General features: G+C 40.9%; 1 protein-coding gene across 5 annotated transcripts in view; it reads left to right on the top strand.

The window, feature by feature from the left end:
* Positions 1–18,382, top strand: part of arhgef3 (Rho guanine nucleotide exchange factor (GEF) 3) — a 307,012-nt gene that overhangs the window by 275,291 nt on the left and 13,339 nt on the right. For 4 of the 5 annotated variants that reach the window (XM_080182718.1, XM_080182739.1, XM_080182725.1 and 1 more), the window contains 3 exons: positions 9,818–9,925; positions 15,206–15,376; positions 18,037–18,099. In XM_080182718.1, the coding sequence (XP_080038844.1) occupies positions 9,818–9,925; positions 15,206–15,376; positions 18,037–18,099 (342 nt within the window). Of the gene's footprint in view, positions 1–8,715; positions 9,373–9,817; positions 9,926–15,205; positions 15,377–18,036; positions 18,100–18,382 lie in introns of those variants that run through there. The other variant, XM_080182744.1, reaches the window with a different exon arrangement.

The raw sequence follows: 18,382 nt of genomic DNA, 5'->3' as shown, positions 1-18,382 counted from the left end.
CAGTGGTAAAAGCATTAACCTGAACAAATGTAAATTTAAAACATCCCAGGTGATGGAAGAATAACAGTTGTAAACGGCAATTTTTGAGCAGCTCGCCCACCTATCTTAAACAGTTGGTGCAGCTTTAAATGTTGTTTTCAGTTTTGTGCAGCATGACCATCACTGCCCTTCAGAGTTGCTGAGCAAACCTCCTTTCAAAACACATTGGCATTGGACAGGCAATTCACTCAACTTGTCAAATGTACCTTTGTGCACCAAAAATAGGGCATGAGTGGTTCATTGCAGCTAATGTCATCACTTGGTTCAGTCCTTTTGCTCAATTTCATCACTCCCATGTGGACAACTCTTGGGGCCATTTCTGAAAGCAGTTGGACCATCCTAATGAATGTACTGCTCATTGGTCAGAGATAACCACATTTACTCTACCTTGCAAATTGAATCAGAAAAAGATATCAAATTTAATGAATTCATAAATCTAATGTCTGAAATAAAGGAATCAATAATCAAGATATGCAGCATCTAAATTATAGGATGAGTGTTTATAGTTTTATAATATTGCCCTTTTTTTGTTTAAATGGTTTTCTGTTTTGATTTTCGTTATTCAGGGTGGGAGATGCCAGCCGTGGGGATGAAATCAATCTCTCACCAGCATCCTTTGTAGTTCTGTCAGATACAGAATAAAGTTTCTGATTTACTCCTTCCATCAATGTTAACCCCAACCTCCAAAAAACAAGTTATGCACCAATGTGACATTTCCATTTCACACAGCTGACAACTTGAGTGAATTGCTGTCCAATGTCAATGTGTTTTGAGTTATATATAACTCTCTGCTGTAGATTCATGCCCAGCAGGAGATGGGTTGATATTGGCTGAATTCATTTTACATATGGCCGTTTGAGCTGACACTGAGTGGAGTTGCAGGGAAGACTTTAATTTCTTCTTCTCCTCTGAACAAAATTTAAGCCAGGTCCCAGATGAATGAGATGTGTGCTAACCCAGTCACTAAGACCAGAATTTTCTGGCTGTTCACACCCTGTCACTACTGCAAGTGAGGATGGAGAATTTGGCACTCAGCCAAATCTCCGTTCACTGCAGTGGGACCAGAGAATCCCGCCATTCCAACCTAAGCTTCTAAACTTTAAGGTCTTCAAGTGGAATAAACTTAGTAACCACACGTTTAGTCCCTTCATCCAAGTCATTGATACAAATTGTAAATGGTTGAGGCCCCAGCCCTGGTCTCAATGGCACTTCTTGCCAACCTGAAAATTATCCTACTCTCTGCTTCCAGTTTGCTAACCAACCCTTTATCCATGCTAATATATTGTCCCTAAACCATGAGCTTTAATTTTGCATGGTCACCTTTGATGTGGCACCTTGTGAAATGTTTTTTGGAAATCCAAGTCCACTACAACTACAGGTTTTCCTTTATCCATATTACTTATAACATAAGAACATAAGAAATAGGAGCAGGAGTAGGCCATCTAGCCCTTTGAGCCTGCCCCGCCATTCAGTAAGATCATGGCTGATCTGTCGTGTCTCAGTTCCACCTTCCCGCCCTCTCCCCATAACCCTTAATCCCCTTGCCTATCAAAAACCTATCAACCCGCGTCTTAAATATATTTAGCGAGGCAGCCTCCACCACTTCAACAGGCAGAGAATTCCAGAGATTCACCGCCCTTTGAGTGAAGAAGTTCCTCCTCAACTCCGTTCTAAACCGTCCCCCCTTTATCTTGAGGCTGTGCCCTCTAGTCCTACTGTCCTTTCTGAGCGGGAAGAACCTCTCCACCTCTATCCTATCCATCCCATTCATCATCTTATATGTCTCAATGAGATCTCCCCTCATTCTTCTAAACTCTAACGAATACAAGCCTAGTTTATTCAGCCTCTCCTCATAGTTCAACCCCCTCAACTCCGGTATCAGCCTTGTAAACCTCCTCTGCACTCCCTCCAAGGCCAAAATATCCTTGTGTAAGTGTGGCGACCAAAACTGCACACAGTATCAAATATCTCTAATAAATTAGTCAAACACTACTTCCCTTTCACAAAACCAAATTGAATACAGTTTAGGAGCAGGAGTCAACCCATTGAGCTGGGTCCACAGATCTGCCTGATTGCATTAAGATTTAATAACAGATTCTAGCATTTGCCTATGACAGGTGCTAAGCTAATTATCATGTAGTTTCATGCTTTCTGTCTCCCTCCTTTAACAGAGAAGATACATTTGTCATTTTCCAATCTGATGGGACTTTTCCAGAATCTAGGGAATTTTGGAAAATTAAAACCATATCTATTTGCTATCTCCAGCAGTCATTCGTTGATATGTCCCTATGCTTTTTTAAACCCCCCAACCCTGGCCAATGTCTGTATTCAAATGTTCAACCTCACCGTTCTTCAATCCCTTTCCTCCATTATCTAGCTCTGTGGGATTGCCCTTCTTTGGTTCCACTCTTAACTATCCAGTCATGGCAATGGCTTCTCTGTTCAATCATGTGCCTTACCTTGAGTCTCCCCAGATTTGGTTTTGGCCTCTCCTCCTCTTCATCTACATGCTGTGTTTTGAATCATTTGAAGTCAGTTTCCATATCTGTGCTGATGACACCGAACCCTGCCACTGCGCCACTTTACTACTTTGTTGGCAGACTGTTTTGTCAGATACACAATCTTTGATGAGCAACTACTTTTTTCAAGTAATCATTGAGAAGACTGAAGCTATCATTTTCACCCTTGCCATCCATTCCATTCCCCTACCCAGGATTGCCTTGGGCTGAACCAGATGATTTATCATCTTGGTCTTCTATTCATCCCCAGGCTGAGCTTTAATCCCATATACTCTCCATGGCAAAGACTATCTACCTCCACCTCAATGATATCGCGCCGTCTGTCTCCACCCCAGCCTCACTCCATCTGCTAAAGCTGCTATCCTTGGCTTTGTCACTCTAGACTAAACTATTCAAATACTTTTCTGGCCAGCCTCCCAATCTTCATAAACTTTCAGCTCATTCAAAACTGCTTCATTGAGTCATTTCACTTAGCATGCGTGAGTTGGCTGAAATTAGACCCCAAGTTTCCAACATATCTCATTCAGAATGCTGTATCGATATTCTCTACAATGTCCTCCCTAAACCCTTCCCTTGTCCCTTAAATCCATCTTTTTGACCAAGCTTCCCCTTCTTACCAGTGAGTCTTTCTTGATGCATTTTTCATATTTGCCAGCTCTCACTTCTGTAAAATGCCTCGGAATGGTTTTGTACCCATTTGCAAGATTCCCTAAAAATTGGGCACCATCTGATACCTAATCCAGTTGGACGTTGTTTTTTATACACTGAACTGAAATAGTGAATCTCCGTTAACTATTCAACTGTAGGGAGCCTGTGAGAGAATCCTCAGTTGACAGCTGTACGTGACCACTTACCATGATTCATCAGGTTGTGATACGAAGTGGGAACACTGGCCTTTTATTGAAATCCTCCACTCCCCCACTCTGAGTCAGGGTGCTGAAGCTATTTGCAGCATCTAAACTGCTGCCTTGGCTGAGATCTGTTAATCTAAGAACATTTGATGTGTATGGCTGAGAGTTGTACTGGATGAGGCTTTTTCCCACCAGCCCTTTGGGAGAACACTATTGGGTTGCACAGTCAATTTTTTTGTTAGGTGAACTATTTTAAAATGCTGGAGAAAATCACTGCTTTGACAGTGATTTTGATCCATAAGAATGCTTTCCTAGATTTCACTGGTAGCTTATAATATGATGTGGAGATGCTGGCATTGGACTGGGTAAACACAGTAAGAAGTCTCACAACACCAGGTTAAAGTCCAACAGGTTTATTTGCTGGAACAAGCCACAAGCTTTCAGAGCACTGCCCCTTCATCAGGTGAGTGAGGAGTTGTGTTCACAAACAGGACATGTGTAGACATAAACTCAGTTTACAATATAATGGTTGGAATGTGAGTCTTCACAGGTAATCAAGTCTTAAAGGTACAGACAATGTGAATGGAGAGAGGGTTAAGCACAGGTTAAAGAAATGTATATTGTCTCCAGCCAGGACAGTTAGTGAGATTTTGCAAGCCCAGGCAAGTTGTAGAGGTTACAGATAGTGTGACGTTAACCCAAGATCCGGTTGAGGCTGCCCTCGTATGGAATTTGGCTATCAGTTTCTGCTCAGCAATTCTGCATTGTCGTGTGTCGTGAAGGGGACCTTGGAGAATGCGTACCCAAAGATCAGAGGCTGAATGCCCGTGACTGCTGAAGTGTTCCCCAAGAGTAAGAACACTCCTGTCTAGTGATTGTTGAGCAGTGTTCATTCATGTTGTAGCATCTGCATGGTCTCCCCAATGTACCATGCCTTAGGACATCCCTTCCTGCAGCATATCAGGTAGACAACATTGGCTGAGTTGCAAGAGTGTATACCATGTAGCTGGTGGATGGTGTTTCACGTGAGATAATGGCATCCATATCAATGATCCGGCACGTCTTGCAGAGGTTGCTGTGGCAGGGTTTTGTGGTGTCATCGTCACAATTCTCCTGAAGTCTGGGTAGTTTGCTGCGGATAATGGTCTGTTTGAGGTTGTGCGGTTGCTTGAAGGCAAGAAGTGGGGGTGTGGGGGTAGCGTTGGCAAGACAATACACATTTCTTTAACCTTTGCTTAATCCTGTCTCCACTCACATTGTCTGTACCTTTAAAACTTGATTACCTGTAAAGACTCGCATTCCAATCATCATCTTGTAAATTGAGATTGTGCCTATATATGCTCTGTTCATGAACACAACTCCCACTCACCTGATGAAGGGGCAGTGCTCTGAAAGCTTGTGGCTTGTGCTACTAAATAAACCTGTTGGACTTTAACCTGGTGTTGTGAAACTTCTTACTGAGCTTATAATATAACATTGGTGCAGAGATATTATAACCCAGATCACATGAGCACAAGAGTGAACCATTGAGCTCCGTGAGTTTGTTTATCATTGGGTTAGATAGTGACTGAAGTGTATCATAAGGTCATTTACCTGCCTTTTGATTTGATTTATTATTGTCACATGTATTGAGATACAGTGAAAAGTATTGTTTCTTGTGCATTATACAAACAAAGCATACCATTCATATAGTACATAGGGGAGAAGGAAAGGAAGGGTGCAGAATATAGTGGTACAGTCATTATTAGGGTGCACAGAAAGATCAGCCGAATATATATCCAGTCCATTCAAAAGTTTGATGGCAGCAGGGAAGAAGCTGTTCTTGAGTCATTTGGCACGTGACCTGAGACTTTTGTTTCTTTTTCCTGATGGAAGAAGGTGGAAGAGAGTATGCCCAGTGTGCGTGGGGTCCTTGATTTATGCTGGTTGTTTTTCTGAGGCAATGGATGCGAGGCTGGTTTGCGTGATGGACTGGGCTATGTTTACAATGCTTTGTAGTTTCTTGCGGTCTTGGTCAGAGCAGGAGCCATAACAAGCTGTGATACATCCGGAAAGGATATGTCCTGCGACGCATCTGTAAAACTTGGTTACAGTCGTAGCTGACATGCTGAATTTCCTTAGCCGCCTGAGAAAGGAGAGGTGCTTAACTATAGCATTGGCATGGAGGGGACCAAGACGTGTTGCTCGATATCCCTTGATACATTACCCAAAAAAACTAGCGGTCTCTGTCTTGAAATTTTCCGTTGATGCAGATTCCACCCAGCCTTTTGGGGGAGTCGCTTCCCTGATTTCCACTCTGAGAAATACTTGCTGGTCTCACTCCTAAATGGCCTAGCTTTGATTTTAAAATAATGGCCTCTTGTTCCAGATGGGGCCATCAGCAACCTAGGTTGCTCTATCTACCCTATCAAATTGTTCTAATCACCTCGATTAGATTCCCCCTAAATTTTCCCAACTCCAGGAAATACACAGTTTTACACTTGAAATGAAAATAACTTGTGCCTCATGTCACAGCTGTTGTGAAATCAGCACAGCTTTCACTTGGTCTCCCAGTGGTTCAGCTGCCTTCAGTGTGTTTAAAAAAAAGTTTCTATACATTCCAAAGCAACTTGAATTGGAAATTGCAACTTATTCCAACTTCACAGTTGGAAATAGTATTGTGTGAAGGGAATGTTGAGGTGCATTAGGTGTTCAGTGGTTCTGTGGATTCTTGAGAAGTGACTGTTGGCTCCACTGTTGACTTTCTCCTGACAGATTAGATGGTGGAAGTGTATTTCCCCTGGCTGCAGAGTTTAGAATTAAGGGTCACAAAACAAGGAATTCACTCCTACTATTGTGTATCTTTGGAATTCTCTGTCCCAGAGAACTGTAAGTGCTCATTCATTGAGTGTCTTCAACACAGATTTTGATAGATTTTTGGATGCAGAGGGATTTAGGGTGAGTGCGGGAAGATGGATTTACATTTAAAGATCACTTGTGACCTCATTAAACGATGGAGCAGGCTGAAAGGGCCAAATGCCCTACTTCCACTCCTGTTTCTTATACTCCTTTTGCCTTGCACTGAAATCTGTAACCTGTGCAGTGAAGGAAGTTGTCGATTTCCCAGACTGTCACTCAGCTGTACCTTTTTGGAATTGCAGGGAATTTTACCAGTGTTCTCCTTGTGATTATGGAGCATTCTATTCCCAAGGGGCTGGAAAATGATGCAAGATGTCGCTACACAGGTGCCCTGTCAGCTGACATTGGAAGAGTACGTGTCTAATTGGAACCAATTGAATAATCACAATTGAGTTGAAAGAAGTGCTGTGTAAGCTATGGCCATCGTAGACTGGAAAGAAGGAAGGAGCAGAGAAATAAATTTGCTCTAGATGAAGTGAACATGGACTTGGAGGGGGAGGTTCCTTTTGATCTTTTCATTTTCAAATACAATAAAAGTAATGACTAAGTTTGTAATCAAACCAATGATTTTAAATGACAGAACCTACAACAGTAATTTCAATTATTTTACAACTCACATCTGAGCCTTCTGATTAGATTGCGGCCCTCAAGTCAGTCCCGTGTAAGGCATTTTGAAAACTTTTTTATCTGTTGATTTCAGAATCCTACAGCGCAGAAGGAGACCCTTCGGCCCATCAAGTCTGCACTATCCCCATAGCCTCATGCATTTACCCTAGCTGGTCCCCTTGACGCTAAGGGGCAATCTAGCATGGCCAATCCATCTAACCCGCACATCTTCGGACTGTGGGAGGAAACCCATGCAGACACAGGGAGAATGTGCAGATTCTGCATAGACAGTGACCCAAGCTGGGAATCGAACCTGGGTCCCTGGCGCTGTGAGGCAGCAGTGCTAACTGCCGTGCCACCCAGTTTGAAGGAAACAGTTGTAAGTTCATTCATTTTTGTGCGGTCAGCAGGTTGGTGTGCTAATTCCAAAAGTCACGAATCCCCATATCGTCCATACCTGCCACTGACCGATTTGATTACTGACTGCACATTTTTGCACGAGGAGTTCTTCTGTTTGACTAGCTCTGGGCATTGCTTGTTAAGTTATTATTTCGTTTAGGCCAGTCACTTATTCACAGCGCAGTCAGCCCATCAAGGCCTCCAAAGCAAACTGCAAATTAAAATAAAACCATCAATTCAAACTGCTTTTGTTTCCTTTGAATCTGAGCTGAAATGTTTTTGTGGTTCCAGTTACGAAACAAAGGCAGGAAAATGATGCATTGGATTTTCAAAAACTTATTCTTTTATCAGGAGTTTAAAACACTATGGAAGTGACCCATTTCCCTCTGCTCTGACATGGTCAAATCATACTTTAACCAATCATTTCATACCCCTTTGAATATAAGTTTGTAAACAAGCAGTGTGTGCACTTCATTATGACAAATAATCTGACTTGTTTGCTTTCCCATGGTTTGACGTAGTTTTGGATAATTGGCATCAAAAGTTGATATGTAAAAACTTAGCAGCACTGGATGTTGGAAAAAGAGTAGTATTTGGGCAATTTATAAGGCACTGCTGCTTTAAGTCACTTTTGAAACTTATTGAAATTAACATCAATCTTGTCAGACTTGGATGTTAACACTCTTCCTTTGCTTCTGCACATCACTTGGATTTAATGTCAAATCCTTGTGGGGCTGAAATGTTAAAACTGTAAAGGCAATCAGACCAAGACATGCACTCCAGACAGACTCAAAGCCATAATAGGACATCAGAAGAAATATTGAAACCTCCAGCCTGCCTACCTATTTGCCGTATCCTCTTTTAATATTGCAAGTTTAAAAAGATTCTGAAGCTGCAACTCACAAACTTCACTGTTTCATATCTGTTTGCCTTTTCTCTACATGCTGAAAAACAGTTTGAATATTTGAAAGCTGGAAATCAACAACTTTAAAGCATTTGCCTTTAAGCTCTTCCTTTTTCATTGATCAAAATCTATGATTACTTTAGTTAAGAGTGACACTTGGAACCTGGTATCAGAAAAGCTAACTATACCTTTAAATGGAGACAGCCTTAGTGATGGGCCTGAAAAATGAATGATTGGGTGCTAAATAATTTATACCGTTAAAAATATAAATCTGCATTTGTGCCCGAGGAACAGTGTAAAGATGTACATTGTGGACCTTATGTCTGGATAACATTCTGAAAGTCTGGCTCATAGCTATTGTGCAGTCAGCTGGTAGCACAGGTTATTAAGCAAGGTGTTTTTCCATAGGAGGATTATTCAGGGGCTTGAATAGATGGTTTGATCAGAATATGAATGCAACTGCATTGACGTCAGAGGGCCTGAGTGTGCTGATATCAAGGGGGAAGGTAATTCAGGACGAGGCTTTGAAGCTAAGGGGTAGTGAAACCTGGTACGTTGCAAAAAAAAATCTGCTGCTACAGAAGGAAAAATGGCAAGATTTTTCTGGATCCCTTGTTGAAAAATGTTTCTGCAAATGAACATTTGCTACTTAAGCAATGGTGCCTTTATTGAGGTTCAGAGGTGAAACTATTCACGTCTGAAAATATTGTGTGCAGCTTTTCACTGCCACCTGCGCTAAGATGGAAAGGGACGTGTTTGCTGATCCTGCAGACATCATAACACTGATACAAATGGTCCCGAGAGAGGTGACTGAAAAGATGCATGTTGTTGGAATTTTTCTAAAGCAGCTGCATTGTGCTGTGTTGATCTCTACCTAATTGTGGATGCTACAGCACGCTGCCAGATACAGGACTGCAATCAGAGAATGATCCTTCTAGAAGGACTGCTTACATGCACTGAAACCCCAGAGCCGTCTGCAGAAATCTGCTTCACAGGTCTGAGGAGGAGAAACAGAATTTTCTGAGGGAATTGATTGAGATACAGAGATGTTCATTCTGGGGTTCTTTATGGAGGTTTTTCCAAATAATTTCCTGGGATTCTTTCTACTGGACCTCTGTCTTCTACAGCTTGGGGAATGGAGATTAAAAAATGCAAGGTACATGTCCACTCAATCGGGAGAAATTGCATGCAGCTTTCCTACTTCGGAGCTTGACGTAAATTGTAAAATAACGTGTTGCATTGGCACATTGCTGTGTGTTCCTGTAAGTATAATAGCTTTAGTCTAATTAAAATTTCTAATGCACAGCGGAGGTGTTTGTCCTCCCGACTGTTGGTTATTGATTAGTGTAAATTTACTCTGGGGACATGGTACATTATTATGTGGACATGAATTTTTCCAGTGTAGAATGATAATGTGCAAGGATAAAAGATGCATCTGTGACCAGTCGCAAGAAACAATAAACATCTTGTCAGTGAGTTCAGTTCGGCCTGAGTGACATAGGATATCATTGCACTTGGGTTAGCCCAGCAACAGTACATCAGCTGGAACACATGCAGAATTATTCTGATATATCCTCATTAACTCCTCCTTGCTTTTTCAGGAACCCAGTAACAAACGGGTGAAACCGCTTTCCCGGGTCACATCTTTAGCTAATCTCATTCCCCCTGTGAAGGCCACACCTCTGAAACGGTTCAGCCAGACGTTACAGGTAAGATCCCCCAGTCGTGATGAGTGAAGAATTATAAAGGTATACAGTGAGTTCAGTTGGTTTGCACTCACTGCATCTGCGTATGTAAAGGACGACATCCGCTTTCATAATCTTTATCCCAAGCCAACTGCTATTCAATCTGATTAATAATATTATCCTAGCCCATGCATCTATCAGTTGTATATATCTTCTTAGCAAATGTCCCATATCCTAGCTGATTAGATAAGAATGCAAGTTACTGATTTGAAATTAACAGTGAATTAATTACATCAAAGGAGCAAAATTCCAGTGTCGTTTATTGTGTTTGAATGTCAAAGTACAAAAAGAACGCTCCTTGGGTTCGCCCTAGAAATTCAATGCCAGAATTGATTAAATATAATGCTGTCAATTCCACATTTAAAATTTATTTAAAGTTTTGCATTAATGTCCCATTTTAAATCACTCCTCTGCTAAATTCCTAGCATTTATATCTTCTTCTCTTCTGCATCTATTTGCACATGAGGCAACTCATTTGTTTCACTCCTTTTCATAATCATAATCTGGGCTGTTTCTGTAACAAAAAACCCTTTCATAGCTGGAGTAGAAAGTTACCATTCTTCTGCTTCACTCCCTGTCCGCATCTCTCTAAATATTGACCCAGTCGGGTACTGACTAATAGTTTCACCTCCATTTGTTGGAACTGGTTCTTAAATCATGTTATAAATCTACCTTAATCATTCATGCAGTATTAAAAAACAAAATGGTAACCATCAGCAGCATAGAGAAAGTTTATATACCATTTCATGTTAAATAGAATCCATGCTGGTTTGTGAAGTCAAAACCAAGGCACAGAGTTTTTCTTTACCAAGGAAGTATATTCGGTCTTTCATCCCAGTGCCCCAGCTGTCCCCTCTTTTTATATGAGCTCAAAGCACTCAATTAAACAATGCCATTCGCTTGACAATATAATTATGTCCTATCGCTGTAATTAACGTACAGTTAACACTACAGACAACTAGTGAAATAAGGAATTCTTTATACCCAGTGGCTCAGTGGGTACTTGACTATAGCATGCAAGAAGAAACCAAGTCCACTAGCTGAGTTTTATGACATTTTGTGGGATCAGTACAATGGCTTGCACCCTGAACTGGGAAGGAGAAATATTGTCCAGGGTTATCTTCAGTGACTTCTGCTCTGTGCCATCTGATATAAAATGCACACGGACAAGGACATGAAGCGAGAATAAAATTAACCTGAGTTGTGATCTTCCGTCCACGTCCACTGATTATATTGTTCATGTACACTTGGGATTCAGATTCAGTTGAGTGAGGAGTGCTGATTGCTATGCAGCTGTGTGCCAACACCAGTAACAGGAGAGGAAGGGAAGGGAGGGGTTGGGAGGAAAGAGTTAGAAACAAATGTTGGAACTACAATTTTTAGACTAGGCATTATATTCTTGCACAAAGGCAAAATGTTGTAGATGTTGCAATCTGAAATATAAACAAAATGCTGGAACTACTCAGCAGGTGAAGTAGCATCAGCGTAGAGAAAATGTGAGCATTTCAGGCCAGTCCACTTTGGCAAGAGCATTTCATTGTGGTTGTTTTTAGTTTACAATTAGAACAGGTGATCTGTTATTGTTCCTGTTTGTTCAGAAACACACATCAGCAAAGAGATGGAAGAGATATTTGGCAGTGCTGCCAAGCAGCACTTATTCAGCAATAACCTGCTCGCAATGCTCAGTTTGCGTTCCGTCAGGGCCACTCAGTTCCTGACCCCCTTACAGCCTTAGTCCAAACATGGGACAAAAGAACTGAACTCCAGAGGTGAGAGTGACAGCCCTTGACATCAAGGTAGCATTTTGAGTAAATGTGGCATCAAGGAGCCCCAGCAAAACTGAAGTCAATGGGATTCAGGGTTGGAGTCATACTTAGCAGAAAGGAAGGTGTTGTGATTGTTGGAGCTTTGTCATCTCTGCAGGACATCACTGCAGAAGTTCCTCAGGTTAATGTCCAAGGCCCAACCACGTTGAGTTGCTTTATCAGTGACCTCCCTTCCGCTTAATATATGGAGTTTAGAAGAATGAGGGGAGATCTCATTGAGACATATAAGATGATGAATGGGATGGATAGGATAGAGGTGGAGAGACTCTTCCCGCTCAGAAAGGACAGTAGGACTAGGGGGCACAGCCTCAAGATAAAGGGGGGACGGTTTAGAACGGAGTTGAGGAGGCACTTCTTCACTCAAAGGGTGGTGAATCTCTGGAATTCTCTGCTTGTTGAAGTGGTGGAGGCTGCCTCGCTAAATATTTTTAAGACACGGGTTGATGGGTTTTTGATAAGCGAGGGGATTAAGGGTTATGGGGAGAGGGCGGGAATATGGAACTGAGACACGAAAGATCAGCCATGATCTTATTGAATGGCGGGGCAGGCTCGAAGGGCTAGATGGTCTACTCCTGCTCCTATTTCTTATGTTTTTATGTAAAAGTCTGATGGCAACAGGGAAGAGTCGATTGGTACGTGATCTTAGACTTTTGTATCTTTTTCCTGACGGGAGAAGGTGACGAGAGTCTTTCCGGGGTGCGTGGGGTCCTTGATTATGCTAGCTGTTTGTCCAAGGCAGTGGGAAGCACACTGACTCTCCGTCGAAGCGCCCTATCCCCGTAACTCCGCGTATTTATCCTGCTTATCCCCCAACCCACATTTCCTGGGTTACTAAGGGGCAGTTTAATGTGGCCAAACCTCCTAACCTGCACGTTTTTAGAAGAGTAAGCTGCAGCATCACACCGATCACGTTAACCCTTGGTTGTTGTGTTCGGGAACGTGAGTGCAGCTGGATAATGCTAAATAATGTTACCATCAGTCAAGAGCAGAATAAGGGTCTGTTATGCGTCTTTTTCTGCTGTGCTGCACATGTTGCACCGGTAATAGGCCTTGCCTGGAGATGGGGGGGAAGGGAGGTTACTAATTTACTTCGGTTAGTGTTTGATCCAGAAGGTAGGGAAATAGCGTGACTGCACTGAGATTCTTGCATTCCCTGGGGGTGATAAATCTCTTCCCAGAATTTATATGTGAAAAGTTTCTGATGTTTCTGAAAAAGAGCTGCATTAGTTCCAGTTGTGCTGAGCGTGAAAGCAAATTATGCTTTGGCTAGACTTAAGCTGTGCCTGGCACCCTGTCCACTGCTGCAAGCATATTTGTACAGCTGTTGAGAGACTTTTATTACTTGCAGCACTTAACCTGCAGGAACTTGAATATAAAGACTGTTTTCAAACACAAATATTTCTAATTTCCCTTGGAGGGTCACTCTCACAAGTATCAGGAGTAAACTGCAGTATTATTCACCAATTTTGTGGAAAAAATGCTAAAAGGCCATGGAAATTGTAGACTGGCTTCAATTTCAGCTCCTGCTTACTGTGATTAAAAAGTGGAAAGTACTGGTAGTCACCGAGCCTGTCAATAAAATGCAATCAAATACGACCAGAGAAAACCAGTTTGTACCTTGGTAATCACAGCAAGTTTTGAAAATGTGTACACTGCGGTTTAGCTCCTGTCTTTAAAACTTACATATGGCAGGGTCGCAGAAGGCTGACTAATACTAAGAAGTTTTTCCAAGTTTCCATTGATTACAGTTTAAGTTCAAGTCTTTACTGTTGATATCTGGTAAACATAAAAGTGCGACTGGCTGAGACGCTCTTTGAAATGCCCTCTAGGCAGTGTGGTGGAGCCATGGACATTTGGCAGTGGAGTTAACATACCATTTCTCACACAGTGGCTTTCCATTCTAACCTATGTCTCAACTACCAGTCACTACTAGGCACATCCCTAAAATGCAAAAAAAAACATAAAAGTGCTGGCAACCCCAAGCTGATCTTTAGCACCTTCTGGTGGTTCTTCATTAAAGTCAATGGTAGAGACCTAGGGGTAAGGCTTCCCCACAGGTTGCACCAAGTACTTTACAGGGAATGGATTAGAAAAACTGTATCCATCAGCAGATATTAAAAAAAGCTTTTTGCTAACTTGAAAGAAAATATTAAGAATAAATCCTTTAATAAATAGCTGGTGGCAAATAAATTATTTTTGACTGTGTAATCTGATTAATCAATGAATAACTTATTCACAAAATTTATTTCCTGCTTATTAGCAAATATTAGCATGAAATGAATTCATTGAAGCACATTCACTGCCACTTAACATTATTATGATGGTGATTTTTTTTGTTAAAAATGTATAGAATAACCTGGTAAACCTTACCATATTGGTTAGCACCGTTCATTCACACTTTATCCTAATCCACTTGCTGTACTTAAATCAGGGATTAAAACAGGCCATGGGCGGCACAGTGGTTAGCACTGCTGTCTCAGTGTCAGGGACCCGGCTTTGGGTGACTGTCTGTGCGGAGTTTGCACATTCTCTCTGTGTCTGCGTGAGTTTCCTCCGGATGCTCCAGTTTCCTCCTACAGTTCAAAGATGTGCAGGTTAGGTTGATTGTCCATGTTAAGTTGCCCTTTGGTGTCAGGGGGATTAGCAGTGTAAATTCATACGGTTACGGCGATATAGCCTCCATGGAATTATTGCCAATGCAGGCTCAATAGGTCTAATGGCCTCCTTCTGTTGGGATTCTATGATTTTGTAGTTTGAGTTTGTATTTGCATTGCCATCTCTTACCGATGCTAAGATGAGTGCAGAAAGGACTCTTACTCCCTACTGACACAAATGCATGTTGGTTTCTGATTCTGTATTTACATTACCACTTCTTAGAAATAATATGAAGCAAAGTTAGTGCTGCAGTGTAAATACAACCTGAAGTCTAAATGTCAGTAGCATATTACAGGGCTGCAGGTGTATCAAGGATGCAAGGAAACTATGTCCAAAGCATTAGTTTATACAAGCAGCAGAAGTTTTCCATTATTTGAGTCTTAGCTTTTTTGCATTGTGTTGAAAACAGTCTTTACCTTTTATTCTTTTGTGTTAACTGGACCGGAGCTACTCAAAACCCCATTCCACTGCATAATATTTTATGGCTGATAGAACCATCATTCATTCACAGTACTATGGGACCAGTCATTATTGCAAGACATTAAAGCAGGTCCATTTCGTATGGTTTAACAATTCTATGAGCAAAGGTGCACTTTAAATCAAAGGTGTCAAATTGCAAATCCTCTTGTGTTGCATTTTGTAAAACAGTTTTTCATAGTGACATTTGCAGCAAATCATTCAATTACAGTTTCATAATGTCCTATTTCAACGTGTATGTTGTGTACAGAATCTATAGCAATTCTTTTCTCCCTCTTTGTTCTAGCGTTCCATTAGTTTCCGAAGTGAGAGCCGACCGGAAATTTTCACCCCGAGACCCTCTTCTAGACATGGGCCGCCTGCCATTGCAAAGCGTCGAGATAGCAAACTCTGGAGTGAAACGTTTGACATTCGTGTCAATCAGATGCTCACAGCTAAGGAAATCAAAAGGCAAGAGGTACGAATGCAGAGCAGCTGTACTCTTCCATCAGAAAATAGAAAGTTTGACTCATTTAATCAGTGACCGGCTTTGCTCCCAGTACCGCCTCACTCCTGGCTTGAGAATGTGGCTTCTGACTCCAAGCATTCACACCCATGACTTTGTAGATTAGGAATGAGAGTGCAAGCAACTTGAAATGTTTTTTGTTATAGAAGTAAACAGTAAAGATATTAATTTGTTCGTCCAACATGAAGAAACCTGTCATTTGTTTGTCACGGTTCAGCTGTTGATGTGAAACTTCATTTGGGGCATATAGTTTATTTTTAAAATTATTGTAAATTCTATCGCAAAATTACAGGCATGTTAACTTGTCAAAATTGCGGAGAACCAAATATTTTGCTATCATGAGCAAGAACAGATCTTTATTATTGATTCCCTGTAATAGCTGTAGAGTTGATCATTTAAGTAAATAAACGATTCCTGCGTTGGAATATAGCAGGACATGTATAGCAATCTGCCAACCTTTCAATAGTAAAAAGTCTGACAACACCAGGTTTTAGTCCAACCTATTTATTTGATAATATACTCGCAAGCTTTCGGGTTAGCCCCTTCGTCAGGTGAATGGAGAGTTCTGGCCTCAGACAGAGCATATAAAGCACAGACAGTTTAGAGATTACTGTGCTTTATATGCTCTGTCTGAGGCCAGAACTCTCCATTCACCTGACAAAGGGGCTAACCCGAAAGCTTGCGAGTATATTATCAAATAAATAGGTTGGACTAAAACCTGGTGTTGTCAGACTTTTTACTGTGTTTACGCCAGTCCAACGCCGGCATACCCACATCATGGCCAACCTTTCAAGGCAGGGAACCCGCCCACTGAAAGATATTGTTGTTGTATTCTTTTGCTTGTGGGATACTCCAATGTGAGTCATTCTATATCATTTAACCGCCCTCTTTCCAGTGTGGATAACATTTAACCCATCCCTCTCTCATATTATTTGTTGTTGTAATTAAAGCAAGAGTGAGAAGTATACCTGTAATGCCGAAGCAACTGGAAGATTTGGTCTTGTTGAAAACATTGGCAAGTGGTTGAAACAATACAAAAGAAAAATCACCTTGGATAGAAGATCCTGTAATCATAGCATTCACATTTAGAGTAAAAGCAGATGTTTAAATGTTAATTGCCATCAATTAGCGACTCTGTGAAACTAATTTACAAATCAGCACTGAAAGTGCAACATAACTTTGCAGAATATATAGTCAAACTGGAAAAATCCTTCATACGACAGAAACACGCAGTTAAGAAGTTGTACACAGGAAGGTACCCTCAACCTGTTCCTCAGGGCAGCTAAGAATGTAAAATACCTGTGATCTTTCCATCACCCACATTCTAAGAGAAAAAAAGAACCAATCGAGTAAGGTGTTGATATCACATTGTATATTTTGCTGAAAGCTTTACTAAAACATTGGTGCTGAATACAAGTGGCAGGGGCTAGAAACTTGGGAAGAAAATATACCTGGACCTGATTTCCAAGAATGTGCAATGCTCATTGCTGATCTGGAGTCTAAATCATGGTTATGGAATTTAGGTGCTAAAATGGCCTGTAACTTCAAGGCCCCTTAAATATTATCTCTCAGCATCGTACCTTGGGGTTAAATGGAAGATAATTGTACCTGCTTGTGTTTTCACACTTCGTGTTTATTTATTTGAATGTTTTGATCATAGATGATACCTGCATTTAGAGTAAGTGGTGAAGAAGATGACAGTGATGCATTTAAGGGGAGGCTTGATACATACACGAGGGAAAAGGGAATATTCAAGGAGATGGGGGCAACAAGGGAAAAGGGAATATAGAAGGATATGGGGGCAAGGTGGGAAGAGAGTATTAGCATGGTAGGAGGCCCATGTATCCAAACACTTGACATAGAACCGTTGGGCAGGCAGAATGGCATTTACATGCAGAAGATTTTGCTGTTGTAATTTTATATCGACTGCATCAGAATGATATGTGAATTCTTTGGCAGTTGTGCGAGATGCAAAACTGTCTCAAAAGTTTCCTGTAGCATTTCCACATTTGAGCTTTTTTTTATATGCAAGATGGCAATGGAACTTGAAAGATTTCAAAAATTTGCTTCAAAGCAGTGGCTCCTGGCCAAAGACTACAAACGAATTGTTAACTGGCAACTGTTACATGGAGGATTTGTAACCTACATGTTCAATAAGACAGGTTAAATGTTTAAATATAACATAAAGCTGTGACCACCAAAATCATGAGAAGAGGCATCTTGGCGGAAAGTACATGCATATATTAGATTTTTAACCATGAATTATATACCTTATGGATGGCACAAAGCTCCTCTCATATATATCACACCCAGGAATTTTAAACAGATGTTTGTGACATTTGGCCTCTGCACATTATTCAAGACCTGAACACTATTAAACTTTCTTCTCCACGATTTTGTTAAGATAATATGCACCTTTTCCACAACTCTACTTTGGAAATATTTATAAGAAAAGTTCAGGAAAGTAACCATTTTCCTTTGCGAGATTAGACCGATTATTTGGAATTTGCATTTAACCAGCGTCACTTTAACCACATCGCACACATGCCATGGTCTAATTTTGACCAATTCTTCTTCATTTAAATGATTCCTTTACTAATTTTTTTTTGCAGGCAATTTTTGAACTTTCCCAGGGAGAACAAGTTTTAATTGAAGACTTGAAGCTAGCAAAAAAGGTGATGCACGCATTTTTTCCAATTATCAGATTAAAAAAAAGTAATTGGAAATTTCCGTATAATTCTACTATAATTGAGCAATTATATTTTGAACAACATTGGTTTTAGATATGTGTTTTGTAATTGTTAGCAATTGAATGTACACATTAATTAAATATCTGCCACATGTTCATATTTATATTTCAGAGTATCATCAGGGCCATTAGTCAAATTGTAACCCCCAACCCATTTATTTTTGAAGATGTGAATTGTATTTTTGCAGAGTAAGCATTCTGCTGCAATA

This window comes from Carcharhinus amblyrhynchos, chromosome 3 (genome assembly GCF_965287045.1).
Source record: "Carcharhinus amblyrhynchos chromosome 3, sCarAmb.v2.hapA, whole genome shotgun sequence".
In the NCBI taxonomy this organism is placed as follows: domain Eukaryota; kingdom Metazoa; phylum Chordata; class Chondrichthyes; order Carcharhiniformes; family Carcharhinidae; genus Carcharhinus; species Carcharhinus amblyrhynchos.
Note: the sequence above shows the minus strand (reverse complement) of the source record. Positions and strands in the feature narration are given on the sequence as shown.